This window comes from Erithacus rubecula (genome assembly GCF_903797595.1).
Source record: "Erithacus rubecula genome assembly, chromosome: 2".
NCBI classification, from domain to species: Eukaryota; Metazoa; Chordata; class Aves; order Passeriformes; family Muscicapidae; genus Erithacus; species Erithacus rubecula.
This window is the reverse complement of record NC_136685.1, coordinates 90,590,468-90,607,122: the sequence shown is the minus strand read 5'-3', so window position 1 is coordinate 90,607,122 and position 16,655 is coordinate 90,590,468. Positions and strand designations below refer to the sequence as shown.

The following is a 16,655-nucleotide window of genomic DNA, read 5'->3' as shown; positions in this document are numbered from 1 at the left end:
AATACTCCAGAGCTGCAAACACCTAAACACTGACTTAACTTGACTGTTATGAGTAGGCTTGCTGAAATTAATGGTGCTTTTCATTACATTAAAGTTAAGTGTGTGTCTGTGTGTATAGAGGATCGAGTTTCAGCTTTTTAATTTCATGACAAGTGAATGAATTATTCCTATGTATTCTACAAATAACCAAACAAAATTTTAAAAAGTACTTTTTTACCTCCACTATTTCTCTGAAGCATTTTCTTCTTAGATAACCTCTCCACCATTTCTGTATCAAAACTGCCATTTTGCTCAGATGTCTAAAATGAAACATATTATCAAAATGATTAGTTTTTCAGACTTCAGACTATTAACTTTTCATAATAATAAAAATAACATGCAGTGTACTATGCATCATACAAATAACCACTACAAGCATACTTTATACATATACATATACACACACACATAGATCATTATATACAGTGCATTTATTCATAAACACATGCTTTTGTTTTTGGAAAACATGGGTTATTGCAAACTTACCTGTATGCTGTTGGAAAAGTTTAATGAAAGAGCCTTACAAATTTAATTTGCATAATTTTTTGTTTTATTTTCATGGTTTTAACCAACAAATCTGACCAGATCAGGGTTTCTTCTGTCACATGCAATATTTTCACAGCTGTGCCATTTTTAACTATTTTACAAAACCTACTGATACTTGAATTTTTAGATACTTTACTCACTTTTAGAAGCTTTTTTTGCTTTTATAAAATTACACATAGATTAATTATGAATATTCACTTCGTCCTTAATTTATTTATTTATTCATTTATTTGTATATGGACATATAGGTTACTTCTAAAAGTTTCATAATTGGTGTCACACAGATTTTTGCAGAAAATTATAAAATCATTACTTTGGAACAGCCTAGAAAAAGCTGTACAGGGGATCATTCATACCACCAAACTATGGACATCAAACTTATATTCCTGGCACTCCACTCACTGAAGGCAGTCTCTGGGTAATTCAGATCTTTGAGAATTGGCTACACTGAGCCTGTGTTGCTAAGCAAGCCAGAGACAATCACAGAATTACAGAATCAATCAAGGCTGGAAGAAATCTTCAAGATGATCTAGTCCAACTGTCTGCTCAGGAGCACCATAATCACTCTTAAATCATATTTCCAAGTGTCACATCCAGACTCATCTTGAACTTCAGGAGATGGTGACTCTGCCAGCTTCCCAAGCAACTCATTCCAATGCCTAATCACTCTTTTATTGAAACTTTTTTTCAAACCTCCTCTGGCATAGCTTAAGTACATTTCTTCTAAGTGCACATAATGACTCCAGCCTATCTTCCTATGAGAGAAATAGTGGCCATTAAGTAGTAAATGTTATTTAAGCTTATAATTCTTCAGGTTTCATACAGTAGGTCTGGTTGATGTACAATTACTAGCAAGAAGCAGGTCAAACCAGAAGATGTAACAATCCTTCTCCTTCAACAGGCCTGTTTTATGGAGATACAGAAGTTTGAGCAGATGAGTTTGGCCAGTTGGGTTAATGACATAACTAATGGAAGAGGGATTTCTGGGAGAATGGACCAACCACATTTCAAGGAAATTTATAACAGTACTATAAAATCATAGAATCACTAAGGTTGGAAACTACCTCCAAGATCAAGACTCAAGACTTCAGTGGAATCTACACCTTCCTCACATGGGGAAGCAAGAGAGGCAGGCACTGATCTCTCTGGTGACCAGTGACAAACCCAAGGGAGTGGCCTGAATCTGGGTTGGGAAGATTTATGTCAGGTATTAGAAAAAGTTTTTCACTCAGAGATTGGTTGGGCACTAGAACAGGCTTCCCAGGGAAGTGGTCACAGCCCAAGCCTGACAGAGTTCAAGAAGCATTTGGACACTGCTCTCACACACATGGTGTGACTTTTGGGATTGTCCTGTGCAGGGACAGGAGTTGGACTTTGAAGATACTTGTGGGCCTTTCCAGCTCAAGATATTTTATGATTCTATAGGAAAAGTCTCGGAAACATCATATCCAAGGGATATCTATCTGTTTCTTTCTCTTCCAGACAAAACAAGATTTCTTAAACAATACTGTGTATCTATTCTGAAGATAATTCTGAAGATAATTAAAAAGGCATCATGCCTTTTTAATTCTACACAGTTCAGAAAGTAAAAATTATGCCTCAGCATATATTTAATTCTGCTGAAAAACTGGATAACAGTTATTGCCTTAGTTTTTATATATTTTTCCCCAAACGCTCCCATTTTATTAAAATCAAGTAATAAATGAGGAAAAATTCAACACTGAAACATGGGTTACATACTACCTCAGATAGGCTCGGACCCTGCATGCTCGAAACCAGCGCTGGATCCTGACAGCAGCTTTGTACTTGGTTTTTCTCTCTTCATCTATAGCTCTGAAAATATAAAAACAGTAATACTTCTCAGCATGGTAAGGTAGAACCAAAGCAAAAAAAAATTATTGTAAATATGTTTTATTGTTGCAGTTGGGATCCTTTTCACCAGGTTTTCAATGTTTAGTTCTACATAATTCAGTGGTAGTGCAGAAAAATATAATTTACATTACCTACATAGCATGAAGGTAACAAAGAATATTGCAGCTCATAGAGGATGTAAGTTTTGGGAGTGGGTATTTCTTATTCCCATACAATACATGTCCCCAAGTCACATGAACTTCTTCCATTGTCACACTGAACTTCTTCCATGCTTGGCTAACACTTTAATGATAGTTAGGTCAGAGTTACAACAAAAATCACATAACTGCATAAAATTGTGAATCTACAGTTTTTGTGACAAAGCTAAAAGTCATGTAATGAAAACCATGAGTCTAAGAGACTAAAAAATGTATTGTTAGTCTGAAGGAGACTTCAGAGAACTCAGGAATATATCATTACTATTATGAGTTTCAATGCTGAGAGGTAGAACTCAGCTATAAGATCACCTCTAGCTTTTATTCTTTTTTTCTTTATTTCAAAATGTCAGTGATTGTCAAGTCTTTGAACTTAAAATTAAATTTTAATTTTCATGGATTTTTATTCTTTCCTATTTTTATTAGGAGCATACTCACCAAATTCTTCGTTACACCCAACAAAAAATAATGATTAGGCTACTATTAATTAGTTTTCTTAATTAGCTCTCCTAACATAGTTTCATGTTAACATTAATTGCCTCAGTAAATACCAACAAGATTATTGTTTATCTGATAAATTAGGATTATCCTCATTATATTTCTGAAAATTAAATGAATTGCAGATTTACTACCAGAGATCAAGAAACATTAGCTCCACTCATTTTATATCATCTGGTGCAGCATGTGTTCTCAAATCACATTAAATGGGCACAAGTTTTCACTGTATGATGTGCATCAGACATTCTCAGTGCCTGAAAATTCTGGGAAACAGGCTTTTTAACCTAAAACCACTAAATTAATAGTTTTCAAAACTGGCTAGGGAGTTTTCCTGTTCCTTTCCTGTGCAGCTTTCTAGTCTTCACAGGAAGAATACTTTTCCAGAATACTTTTACTTAGAGGAAAATTGTTTTGATCAAAAGAGTATGAGCAATTTTGGACAGGCAGCCACAATTACAGCCTGGAAACGAAGGGGATGTGGGACTGGCCAAGTCACAGGTGCCAGCTCCAGTCCTGACAATGACAAGAGTCTTTTGGAAGAGCAGAAGCCTTCTCCTTTCTTACACTGTGATAATTTTTTCTAGCTGGCATTCAGTCTTGCCTGGCCAGGATGGGCTAAAGTTTATTGAAGCAAACCAACAGCAGGTTTTTTCTCACAGGATAGTTCCACAAACACATCCAGTTACCCCTGGTAGCAGAAGTGTTTCAAGGTGTAAGTTTCTCAAGCAGGTATCTACCCTTTTGGTAGGATTGCACAGTTGTAATACTGCTTGAATTAAGCTCTTGAGTCACAGATACTTCTCAAAGGCTGTTCAGAAAGCTAAAAAGGTCTACTCAAGTACCTGACATACAAGTTCTACAGTAAATAAAAATAGGTTCTTGAACAAGTGATAAAATTGTATTAACACTTAAGATAATGAAGTAATGGATCTTGTATATTCTAAGCCTCAGGCTGAAAGTATTTCTCAACATGCAGGCTTATGGTATTCTTGTATTATGGCATCAGTGGGCAAGTTCTTCCCTAGAAAGGTGCTTTCCCTAAAAAGCCATTTTAGGATATCTCATACCTCTCACACAAACAGAGTTCTATATAAAACACACTTTATTAAGATCAGAAAAACTTTATTAAGACTTGCTGCACTGGACTCTTTGAATCCTCTCATTTGCATTCTCAGCTGCAAATCTGAATTTTCTGAAACTGACAGATCACAGCCCATTCTTAAAAGGGAAACAATTCATTTTTGGACAGCTCTGCCAAAAAACAAATCCCCAAACATCGATCATGCTGCCCTTCAATGGATTGCCAAGTCTGACTCAGACAGTTCTTTCTAACCTGAAATATGAGAAATACAAGCATAGCCTCCTGTAGCTGATGTTTATTTAGTGAACTGCTGTGTGTTCAGTCACAAGAGTATGAACAAAAGTTCAGGCAAAGAACAGAAAAACACAACACTTTGCACGCAGGCAGGACTTGATCTCTGTAACTTTTAGTGGTGTTCAGGAGCTTTGTTTTTCATGCTAATGATGTTGTAATTAAATTCAAAAATAAATGATTCATTAATTAGTGAAGAAAAAGTCACTACAATGCTAAACATGTTTGGTGCTTTTTTATGCTTGAGCTTTTGAATTACACATACAGCAACACTGAATAAAAGGATTTATAGGACAAATCTCTGCAATATTTAATTATATATATTTAAATATAACTTTTAATTTCGTAAAATGTGATCTGGGAGAAGTTGGCCACCACTATTCTGGGAGTCAGAAAACTCAGCACAAACCATCCCAATTGGCGAGGACAAGAGTAACAGATCTGATCTGTTCTCTTTCAATATTTCAGTATTTTCAACAAATCTGATTTCTTTCAATTAACATTTAAAATAATGTAAAAAATATAGTGTCCTTGGGACAAACATCCAGGCACAGTCACAGGTGTGAGCCACGAGAGCAGGGCTGGCATGCCGCATCTTGAGGGATGCTCAGGGAATAACAGCGCCTCTAGGGTGGGACTGAGGCTCCAAGGCGGTACCAGGGAAAGCTCCCGAGGAGGGAGAGGGCGGGATTTGCGAGGCTCAGCGTGTTTCAGGAGTTTCCAGAGGCTCTTTTTGCCCCAAAAGCAGGGAGGGCAAGAAGAGCGGGATACTCGGTATGCTCAGTGTATAAACGGGCTCTTAAAGACGCTGCGCTGCGGGCACCAGGTCTCCTCACATCGCTGTGGAAATATTTAGGAACAAGGCAGTGGGTTGGGGTTCTCGGGATGGATTTTTAAAGCTAAACAGTTTCACAGAATCTTATAATCACAGAGTGGGTCAGGTTGGAAGGGACCACACTGGGTCATCTGGTCCAACCTCCTGCTCAAGCGGGTCATCCCAGAGCACATGGCACAGGATTGTGTCCAGATGGTTCTTGAATATTCCCAGTGAGGGATACTCCACACCCTCTCTGGAGAATCTGTTACAGTGTTCGGTCAGTGGACAGTGAAGTTCTTACTCATACTTAGATTGAACTTGCAGTGCATCCAGTTTCCACCCATTGCCATTTGTCCTATTGCTTGGCACCACCGACAAGAGCCTGGTCCATCCTCGTCGCACCCTCCCTTCAGATACTTGGAGACGGGGATGACATTCTCTTTCACTCCTCTCTTTTCGAGGCTGAACAGGCCCAGCTCCCTCAACCTTTCCTTGTAAGAGGGATGCTCCAGTTCCTTAATCATCTTCATAGCCTTGCACTGAGGAGCCCAGAGCTGGACAGTCACCAGCGGGGCCGCCTCCATCTCGTTACCGGCAGAAAGCGGGGCCCGCCCGCCCGTCCGCCCCAGCCCAGCACAAGGCGGTGTATCTCACCACAGCACCGGCACGGCTCAAGTACCTGTAGGTAAGGAAATACTCCTCCTGGAGTCCCTGCAGCTTCTCCTGAAGCCGGGCTAGGGCGGCCATGCTCCCTTCCTCCTCCCGCCCTCAAGACGCTGCCGCCATGGCAACGGGACGGTCCCAGTGCGCTCGGGCGCGGGGGTGTCGCTGCTGCCGGCGGCCCCGCAGCCCGGCACGGAAAGTGCTCCGGGGGCAGCGGGAGCTCCGCGAAACTGTACCAGACCCGAGGCGAGGCTGCCGGAGGGGACGCGGCGTCTGTGGGCAGCGGCCGGGCGAGGGAAGGAAAGGGGCGAGGTGGTCGCGTCCGGCTTCCTCCGGTGCGGCGGCTGCTTCCGGGCTGTCATCATGGGGGACTGAGGAGCAGCGCCGGCCGCCCGCGCCCTCCCCGCCCGGCCCAAGCCCTCCCGCCCTCGGCCGCCGCCCGCCTCCCCTCGCCCAGTCTCTGCGAAGCGGCGCCAGCCTCCTCGGGGAGCGGCCGGGGGAGGCGCCGGGTTCATGTTCCGGGTCGCTGAAGCTACCCCGACCCGAGCTCAGGCGGCGAGGAAGAGCTGGTAAGCCCGGGGAGGACACACGTGTCCCCGGCCCTGCCCGGCCGGGAGCCGCTGGCTGCGGGAGGGGCCGGACAGCGCCGGCCCACGGGCGGCCTGGGAGCGGGGGCGAGGGCTGGCCCCGCTCGGTGCGGCGTGCCCGCTGTGCCCCTTTGGCCGGGGAAGGTGATGGAGCCCGCCCCAGGCCCCGGGGGACGAGGGGCTGGAGGTGCCAGAGGTGCCGCTGCCGCGTCTCGGCGGCTGGACGCGTTCGTGAGCGAGCTGGGCTGGAGGAAGAAACTTCCGCGCCTTGTTGAGAAAAGGACAGCTGGTGAAAGATAAATCAAAAGTTTTGTCCCAGGCTTAGTTAGGTTTTCCTGTCTGTGTTTTTCCAGTGGTGGCAGACTCTCTAAGGCCTAAAGTCCTTGAAGCTGAGCATCCCGTCGGTGTGTGTTTCCTGCTCTAAAGCTTTTCTGCTGCAAACCAAGAATCAACAAGTGTTGCTGTAGCCATCGAGCAGGGAAAGTGTGGGTAGTTCTGCAAAAAAAAAGTTCACAGATTTACTGTTTTATGTAATTCCCTATGCTAGCATAGTGACCTCAAAGGCCGTATTATTTTTATTGTAGCACTGTAAGGAAGGGAGGCTGAGTAACAGAATAGAAAAGGTCAGTTCTGTTAGTGGGAGGCCGTGGAGATATAAGGACTGGGAGTGGAGAGACTTGATGGCAGCAAGATGTTCCAAGCAGCCAGCTGGGAAGCCTTTCATTTTCTTCCTGACATGTTGGGTATCTTTGTGATGTGTTTGGCATCAACTGGTGTGTGCAGATTCTCGCTCATTTCACTTATGAATGGAAGCAAGGAGGATTGTGTTGGAGTTTTGTTTGTGGGGTTCTTTCAAAGGTTGGTAAATATCTTTTAGAGGTTGTGTTACATATACATATGCCTGCTGGTAGATTTCCCAGCTGAAATAGATTTGAATTAGATCTGAAACAGATTTCCTTTCGTCTCTTTCTTTGTTTCTTTTCTGCGGATGGGGAGGAAGAGAAATGAAAAGATTTAGTGCTTCATTTCTCCTACATTTTTGCTGATACCACAAATTTTTTCCCTGTGGGTATTTTTTCTCTGTGTTTTCCTAAATGAGAAAACTTTCAAGGGGAGATTTTATTTGTCCAGCAGATAATTACTTGTTTGAATAAGTTTTCTGGTGTTACTAGGCATCCAAATTTGCCTGGTGTAAATATAACAACTTCTGTTGGTGTAATTCAGAATGTTTCAGATAATGAGGTGTACTCCAGTGGAACAGGTATTTTTATTTCAGTGTTAATGCTGCATATAATAGAAACATTGCCCAAGACATTCCAAACATGTATCTGTGTTCTGTCAAAGTCTTCACTATTTATTTGGCCTGTCATTTATCTTTAAATTTTACTGTTTTGCATCTTCATAAAGTAATTTAGTTCCAGAGGCTCCTAGAGTAGCCCTCAGCAATATGAGGTGTAGGCATATTTTTCTGTAATTGTCATCAGACAGTGATAATTTTGCTTATGCTAGTATGCAGCTCAGAGGAATTCAGTGCAGAAGAAAATACTGAAATGTTGTCCTTTAAAAATCTGAGCACTGCTCATAGCTGCAATCTTATTCTTTTACACAAGTTATTTCAGAAACTGTCTGTTAAAGGAGGCCTGTTTTGGTGGGATGCAGGAAAATACTTTTTACAGTGTCTAATACTTGATGTAGACAATTAAGAACTTGTGCTTTCTAAAAACATTAAGATCCTAAAGAGGGAATTAGGTTCAGAAAAGTCACAGAATAAAATTCTTCACTTTGGGTGGTAAAGCTTCTTCAGAGCAGAATGTTTTTAATTTAAATTGTGAATTCATGTGGCAATTTAAGAATAGTTTTCAGTTTGGATACTTGCTGGGCACTCTGATTCTTTTGATAATGACTGTGGTGCTTTAGCATATTGCCATGATTTGACAGATCATGTGATTCTGCACCTTGGCAATTAATTAATGAAGTCATACTTCTGAAAAGGGCAAGCATATCAGTAAATGGCAGCAATGGGATTGCAAGAATTGCTCCCTCTCATGATAAATTGCTCCAAATCTCATTTCTGGCTGACCAATTCATTTCTGTTAGAGCCTTGTTAAATGTAGTTCATGTCAGCATCTTTCTGACTGTATGCCATTGCTCTGTATTGAACACTTTTTCACTGTTAAATATGAGTAGACTGATAGTATTTATTGTTGTGCCTTCTTAGATAAGCAGCAGTTTTAGAAAAGTCAGATGTACTTACTGCAAGTTAGCCTGGTCCTAATTTTTAGGGGGATCAGCAGCATAATAGGTGATAAAATGACATAATTCCTGAAATACTTTTTTATTGTATAGAACAGAATTATAGAAATGATCAGGCTGGAAGGAACCACAGTGGGTCATCTGGTCCAACCTCCCTGCTCAAGCAGGGTGATCCCAAAACACATGGAACAGGATTGCATCCATGTTGTTCTTCAATATCCCTGGCAAGGGAGACTCCACACTCTCTCTGGTCAACCTATTCCAGTGCTTGGTCACTGCACAGTAAGGAAGTTCTTCCTCATGTCAGGAAAATCTACAGATGCCCAAGGTTTATGTCCAAAAAGGAAACAGGGAAGTCCTGCAACTTCGTTGGAATAAAGAGAGAGAGTTCACCAGGGCACACACCCCTGGTGTTCCCTCTCTGAGGTTTCAGAGGGTGCAGCCTCCTTTTATCCCAAACTCCTGGCTGCACCTTGCCCTCTTCCTTTCCCCATTGACCAAGGTACTGGGAAGCTACAGCCTTCCCAACTGCCTGCCACATATTCCCCCCTTGAACCTACTATTTTACCCCAAAGTTTATTAACTCAGGCTTGTGCAGTCCCCCACTTTTTTGTTCCATGAGCTGAGCTGTCTGGGGTCTGCAACAAACCTGCTACCCAGAGGCTATGCAGAGGCATAAAGACCCATTTCAAAGGTGTTAATAACGATATCTTCACCCATCAAATTGTTTGTAAAGACATTAGCTTTCCTCTCAGTCCCTCCTCTTCTTATTCTCAATTTGTCTTTACAAACCCTAGTTATTATTAACTTAACCCTGTATAACAACCAGGAACATTTGAAACACTCCCTATCAACTTTTCCACGTTTGGTCCCTGCACCTGGTGTGGTGAGTAAATACAGAGAAGAAAGTAGACAGTGACAGTTCATACTAGTCCATTAATCACTAGAGGTCCTTGTCCTGTGGCTGCTGATAGCCAAGGTCTCCCATCCTTTTCCTGCAGTTGAGAAGTCCAAATCTCTGGGGCATTAGAGACCTTGGCCTGAGTATCATGGGTCCACCTGTGTTCAGCTGTCCTGGCTGCTGTCTGCAGGCCTGGTGGGATGTTCTGAACAACAAAGTCCATAGTCACCATCTGTACTAACTGGGCTTCCTGAAGTTCAAGGAACCCCAGATGAACTCACATAACCCCTCCCAGGGACTCCAATGACCTCAAGTAACCTCAAGTTACAAGTTCATGAGTTTCTGCCATTGCCTCTTGTCATGTTCCTGGGAACCATCAAGAGCCTGGCTCCATCCTCTTGGCACCTTCCCTTCAGATACTGACAGACATTGATGATTTCTCTCAGTCACCTCTTCCTAAGACTGACCAGGCCCAGCTCCCTCAGCCTTTCCCAGTGCCTGTCTGAAGATAAAGGTGCTCTGTGGGTACAGCTGTGCTATGAGACATCAGAGAATCCATATGGGAGAAGATTATAGGAAGTCAGGTTTTATAATCCTGATGTTGAAGGAACTATTTGATTTTTCTTGTGCTTTTAGCTTGTCATCAAGGTGGTTTGTGAAGGAAGCAAAACTCATGGTTCTTTTTGGAAATGATGAAGTACAGAAGCAGCATAAATTTAGCTGCAAGAAACCCCAGTCCTGTGTAAAAGGAAAAATAAATATAAATGCCACTGTTGGTTTGGCAAAAGATAATGCCTCTCCTTAAGAGTTGTGCAGCTAAATTAACTTCTCCATCAGTGTGTGTTTGTTAAATATTTTGTGAGCAGTCAGATCTCTACATTGTTATGTGCTTTAGGTGAGAGGTGAATGATACTTAATTTTCACTGAAAAAGTGAGTGCCCATTATTTCCATTAGGATTTTCAATTTGAATATTAATACTGAACAGAAGCAATATGATCTGTTTTGGAACAGGTGAAAGCAGTTATGCTTTTCCCTGCAAACAGGAATTACATGGTCTGTTCTGGTGAGAGTTAGAGAGAAAATGGGTCAGCCTTTGGTGTACTACATTAAAATTGCTTGAGATGAATGTAAAGGTCAGTGTAGGCAAACTAGATTTTCTTGTAGTAAAGTAAGATTCTCTCCTAGTGAGGACATTACAGTTTATTGCTAGCTGTGGGCTGTTGCTGTAACAGCATTTTTATAGCCTTATGTGAGTCGTGTTAAACTGTGGCTCATCTTAATATTTTATGTACCTCAATATGTTGTTCTACATTCATTGTTACAACCTTTGAAATTTCTTGTCTTACTGAACACTGCTGATACTCACTGGTAATGCCCTTAATACTTCTTGTAGTTATGTTTCAACTTGTTTCAAATGCAAATATTTTTGTTACAGTTCCATCTGCAGCAATGATTAAATTTGCTTCATAGGTTTGGAATACAAGCTTGACAGCTGGTTGTGAACAATAGAAAAAGTTGCAAAATTGAGTTTGTCTGATAAATAATGCTATAATAACAATATGCTTCTGAATTTTGAGGATAGATTTCAGATTAACTGTTCTATCTGGCTGCTGCTACCTTTGGGATTTTTTTTCTTCAGTTATAGCAGGAGAAATGAGAGCACTGATAAAATTAAGCAAAAGGGAGTTTTTGGGTTTTCAGGAGAAGGAGTTTTAATGTGGATCACTGGCATGTTGAAAGTGCAGTGTGAATAGAGAGCTGAAGTGGTTTGTGTTTGCATTCTCAATCTATTGTAAAGGCACTTGCACTGTCCCAAATTGATCAAGTATTCTTGTTTGTAATCATCCTAAGGAAGCATGTTGAAATAATTAAAATTTTAATTTGTCTGATCTACATAGGAGGTGATGCAGTTTTGATACAGTTATATTATACATTGGACCATGGCTGCAATTTTTTGGGTAAATAAGGTCGCTGCCCTGTACAAACCTTAATTCAGGAGTTTCAATGAAGAGACTCGATATTCAGTAGAAAAGATTAATTGCAGGAGGGTATAATAGTCAAAGGTATAGTCTGCTGGAAATTAAATTCCTTTACTGCTCAGAGTCATTTGAGAATCTTGTTATCCTTTTATTTCAAAAACACTTGAGGATGTTCGCTTTTCTTGAGTTTAGTCTTTACATCTGGCACCATCTGTGTTCCAGTATTTTGGGAGGAATTCAGGGCAAGTTTTATTTAGGTATAAAAATCAGAGCTGGATATATTGTGTTTGATCTTGAAGTATTTTGGGACTAAGGCAATTTTACTACCATACTCATGCCATTATCTGAAGTAAATTGGTATGTCCACTCTAGGAGCTACATTGATTTTAGTGATATAGTTACCCATACAGATTAGGGATACTGAATTGAAGGAATTAATCATAAACTATGGTGCAAGGCATTAGTGTCCTCATCTTCTCTTTCCCTTTTGCTTTGAGCTGCAGGATCACTAAGAGAATAGGCTGCAAGAAATTTATATAAGCTGGTTCATATTCTGGCAGGCTAGCAGAAATCTGTTCATTTGGAGACCTAAATCTGGGTTTAAATGTACAAATTCACATTTTGGTGCACCTCCACTTTTATCAGTTTACCATAGATGCAAAAGTGTGTGGGAGGAAGTGCTGGGCAGGCTTTTGAGGGAATTGGTGTTTCACATTAACCCAAATATGCTGCAGTTTGTTCAAGTGTTATGGCTTCTGTTAAATGATTGCAGAAAAGCCCCTTACATCCCAAAGCATCTCATTCCCACCAATGGGAATGCCTGTCCTCATGGGGGTTTAACAGGACAGGAAGGCTGAAAGGGTGAGTGCCCTCCCACTGCAGCAATAGCCATGGAGAAACACGGGATGATGTGTCTGTTTGAGCATCTTGTGAAACAAATGGATTAAGGAGAAAGTGTAGCACTTTTCCAGAGTTGTCTCACCATTTACAAGACTATATAATTCTGCTGTCCTAAGAGCCAAAGAAAACATAAAGAGGAAGTAATATGACTAGAGGTTACATCAGGACAGGAAAAGAGATGTGGGAAATAAATGCAAGTGGCACAGCAGTTTCAATAATTCTAAATAAGCTTATATTTCTACCACTTTCTGTGCTTTTACTGTTCTTGCAATTGAAATGTTTAAATTAAGTATTTCTGTAAATTGTTTCAAAGGAAAATATATAACTTCTTTAGGTAAGATATTTCATGAGCATTTGGATTTCTTCTTAAAAATGTTCTGCAGTTCCTTCAGTAATATTTAAGACTGCCCATTCTGCCATCATCATTACGTACTTTTAATATTGGAGTTTGTGCTAAGTTGCAGAGAGAAGCTGTCTGTGATCTGTCTAGCACCACTGAGAATGTGTAGAAAACTTGTTATTATAGGTTCCTCCAGCCATTTATATTGTAAAACAAAGTGAAGAGTCTTGCTTTTAACTGTCCTCTAGATAATTTACTGAAATTACAATGTCTTCTGTATATATCAGTTTGTGCAATGTAGTAGTAAGCATGAAAATTATTCTTTGCTTTACCTCAAGGAAAGGGGTCTTCTGGTGTTCTGATATAAGAGTCTGACTGCTGTGTTTATGGAGAAGGTTCACAAACTTCAGAGAAGGCGAATTCCTGTAGTTGGGTATTCTCTCAACCTAATATAACTTCACTGAATTGATATTTTTTAAAAATCGAACAGATATCAGCCATTCAAAAAGACTGAATTAGTTGCTATTAGGAAAAAAGTCATATTATCCAAGAATTGCTATCTTAACTTCATTTTGGCATTTAGAGAGCATTAAGAGATAATCATCCTTAAAAATATTTTATCATAATGGAAGTCTTAAGATGAACACATTAATGTACATCAAAGAGAATATTATGTATTCCATTTCCAATTTCTAAATTTAAAATGTGCTCCTTACCTGCAGTTAGAGTGAGTGCTCTTTGTTGATGTTTTTTCCATGTCAAATTCCTGACGGTCATAATTGTGATGAGATTAATTAAAACCAAATAATAACAGTGAGGCCAGAAACAAATGGGGGAACCCCATGACTGCCTCTTCTTTCCAAGATGGAAGTTTGGGAAGACATCTTTTGAAAGGAACTTAGGCTGGTGCACTGGAAATTTTGTAGGACTGATTGGCAAGGTTTTGTCTCTTAGCAGAAAGAGTCAATGGCCATCCTATGAAGATTATTCTACCTTGTCTTAAGTAAACAAAATGATTTTGCCAAATGAAGTTGTTGTAGTTTATGCTTAATGCTTTTAATTAATTTGTTGTTTTCTTGTGTGTTTTTTTTTTTTTCCTTTGGAATCTATAGGCATTTCAGTAGGACTATGGAGGAGCTGGTTCATGATCTGGTCTCAGCACTGGAAGAAAGTTCAGAGCAAGCCAGAGGAGGTTTTGCTGATACTGGAGATCATTCCCGAAGCGTGTCTTGTCTTCTAAAGCGGCAGGCAAGGAAAAGGAGAGGTCGGAAAAGGCGTTCATTTACCAGCCATCACCCCTGGGAGACTGGTCACTGCCTGAGTGAAGGCTCTGATTCCAGTTTAGAGGAATCAAACAAAGACTACAGGGAGAATCATGCTACCAAGAAAGACCACAGTGATTCTGATGACCAGCTGTTGGTTGCTAAACGTAGGCCTTCCTCAAACTTAAATAACATTCGAGGCAAAAGACCTCTGTGGCATGAACCAGATTTGGCCGTGGACAGTTTGGGAAACAGAACTTTGCGCAGGAGGAGAAAGGTGAAACGCATGGCAATAGATCTGCCATCAGAAGTCTCCAATGCACTGACAATAACTCAACAGCAGGACAACGGCAGAGATCAAGAAATGGACAATAACAATAAATCATACCAGCACCAAGAGTTTTCCAAGAGCAAAGTGAAAAAAAGAAAAGTGTCTGCGGCTCGACAAGGTCCAGAAATCTTGGATGAAGGAGTAGTTATAGAAAATGAAGAAGTCAATCAAGCCAATAAGGACAAAATGGAGTATGAGGAGCAAAAAGGCTCAGATGAGAACATGAGTGACAGGTTATTCTTTCTTTTCCTTTTTACAGAAACTTTGGGTAATATTTATTTGCTTTTATTACTTTTGCTTATATGGGGGATCTTCACATTTTTTGTTGATTCCAGAGTTAAAATTCTAGGATCAATATTATCTGTTTTAACAAATTACTCTTTTTTTTTTTTTTAAATCTGCTGTTTTTAATGTATTAATTGCTCAAGTAAAAGATTTCAGCATAAAATAGAGAGTGATGTAGCAGAGGAAGAACCAAGAAAACAGTTTTGTGAAATAATACGTTCTAATTGTTTCAAGATTAAGAGTGATAAAATGCACCTATGAATAACAGAGGTTTTTCTGGATATTTCAACTGGGATTGTTGTCAGATAAGAATTTAGTGTTTTTCCAATTTCTAGACATTGGTGCTTTGATTGTTATCCCTATTTGTCAGAGAGGTTGTCAGTGTTTAGAGTCACCATTTAGACAGTATGTTCTGGTGTGTCATGGGCATAAAAAGTCTGCAGGTTGCCAAGGATATACATCATTTACGAAATGCAAAAACCAATTTACAGTTCAGAAACACCTGAGCTTACCATTAGAAAAATGGAGGAATGATGACCCTTTGGCAGTACACCTCATCCATCCATTCCAGACAGCAGTCATACTACAGTGGTAATTGTTTCCAAAGTATTATTTTGACAACACACTGAGGTGTAAGTCATTTTTCCACTACACACAGGGGATGTTAACTGCAGGGCCTGGTAAAGCCTGGTTTTGTTTATTCCACATGCCACATTCTGAATACAAAAGTGCCTGCAAGACAGACATATCTTGAAAGATATAATTTTGATCAGTTCCTTGATGTCACTGGTGTGCCTGGGTTTTTTTTGGTAAGCATTTTATCTATAAATTGTTAACCCTTTTCCTTACTGGACAGGTAGAATAGAGATGCAGGGAGTGATTTTGACCAGAGCAGTCAGGTTGGTTACTGTGATAACAGCAGCCTTGTTAAGTGACTAACTCCACTTATAGTCAGAAAAGTCCTAAGTCTTTTTGTTCCGTACTCCTCTGTCCCTCACCTGTGAACAAGAAGCAGCTGGAAGAGCTGAATAAATCCCAAGCCTTAAACATTTTTCCTTACATGTTAATTACTAGAGCAGACCTCATCCTTCAAGGCAGCCAGTGTAACTTTAGGCATGCTAGTTAGGAGTCTGTGCAGTCAGGAAACCTTTAGGAAACTTCTCTTTTTCTTTAATATTTGGAATCTGTTCCTCCAAGTCTGGGACCTAAAGACAGATGTTTGAAAATTTCCTTCAAACACTGCATAGGTTTTCAGATCTCCATAGTCTTGTTGCATTTATTATTTATAAAAGACTTTCTGTTCTGATACAAGGGTAACAGCTCTTCAACTCAAAAGTTCTATAGCTAATTTTTGGGTGGAGAGAAAAGTGATCAATAAGGATATTCTCTTACAGACTCCCAGAACTGAGCTAATCAGGTCAGTCTGAATCTTCTTTCTCAAAATAAACATTATTGTTTTAAAACAATATTATTGTTTTATTGTTCCTCTTCAAAATGCTTGATGTTTTGTCATCCCAAATGGTGCTTTAGCTCGAGTCATAGTCCAAATGCTTGTCTATCTGCTCATGCACACAGTAGAGTGATGGTCTGTCATTCTACTGATTTTTTTTTTTAAATGTTTAGCTGTACCAGAAAGTTTTGAAATCACTGAACTAGAAAACTTGCATTTCATAGTGTGGTTAGAAATCTGCAGTATCTAAGCCTCAGGTGATACTGTATCAGAATATTTTGTTTGTGCATAATTTTAACTTGTTTTAATCTAACTTTACCTAGATTCACTAGTGCCTTTATTAGAGATCATTTGGCTAGAAGAAT

At 40.2% G+C, this 16,655-nt stretch overlaps 2 protein-coding genes across 2 annotated transcripts in view; one reads left to right on the top strand and one right to left on the bottom strand.

Annotated features, from left to right (window-relative positions):
- SPATA17 (spermatogenesis associated 17) overlaps positions 1-6,155 on the bottom strand; it is an 86,365-nt gene extending 80,210 nt beyond the window's left edge. Inside the window, exons 1-3 of the mRNA XM_079331936.1 lie at positions 6,018-6,155; positions 2,329-2,418; positions 218-299 (exon numbers count right to left, since the gene is read on the bottom strand). Coding sequence (XP_079188062.1) covers positions 218-299; positions 2,329-2,418; positions 6,018-6,085 — 240 coding nt within the window. The 5' untranslated portion in view covers positions 6,086-6,155. The remainder of the gene's footprint in view (positions 1-217; positions 300-2,328; positions 2,419-6,017) is intronic.
- Positions 6,084-16,655, top strand: part of GPATCH2 (G-patch domain containing 2) — a gene marked incomplete at its 5' end in the record, with an annotated part of 116,078 nt that continues 105,506 nt past the window's right edge. Inside the window, 3 exon segments of the mRNA XM_079331923.1 lie at positions 6,084-6,498; positions 6,501-6,570; positions 14,075-14,788. Of these exon segments, the coding sequence (XP_079188049.1) occupies positions 6,084-6,498; positions 6,501-6,570; positions 14,075-14,788 (1,199 nt within the window).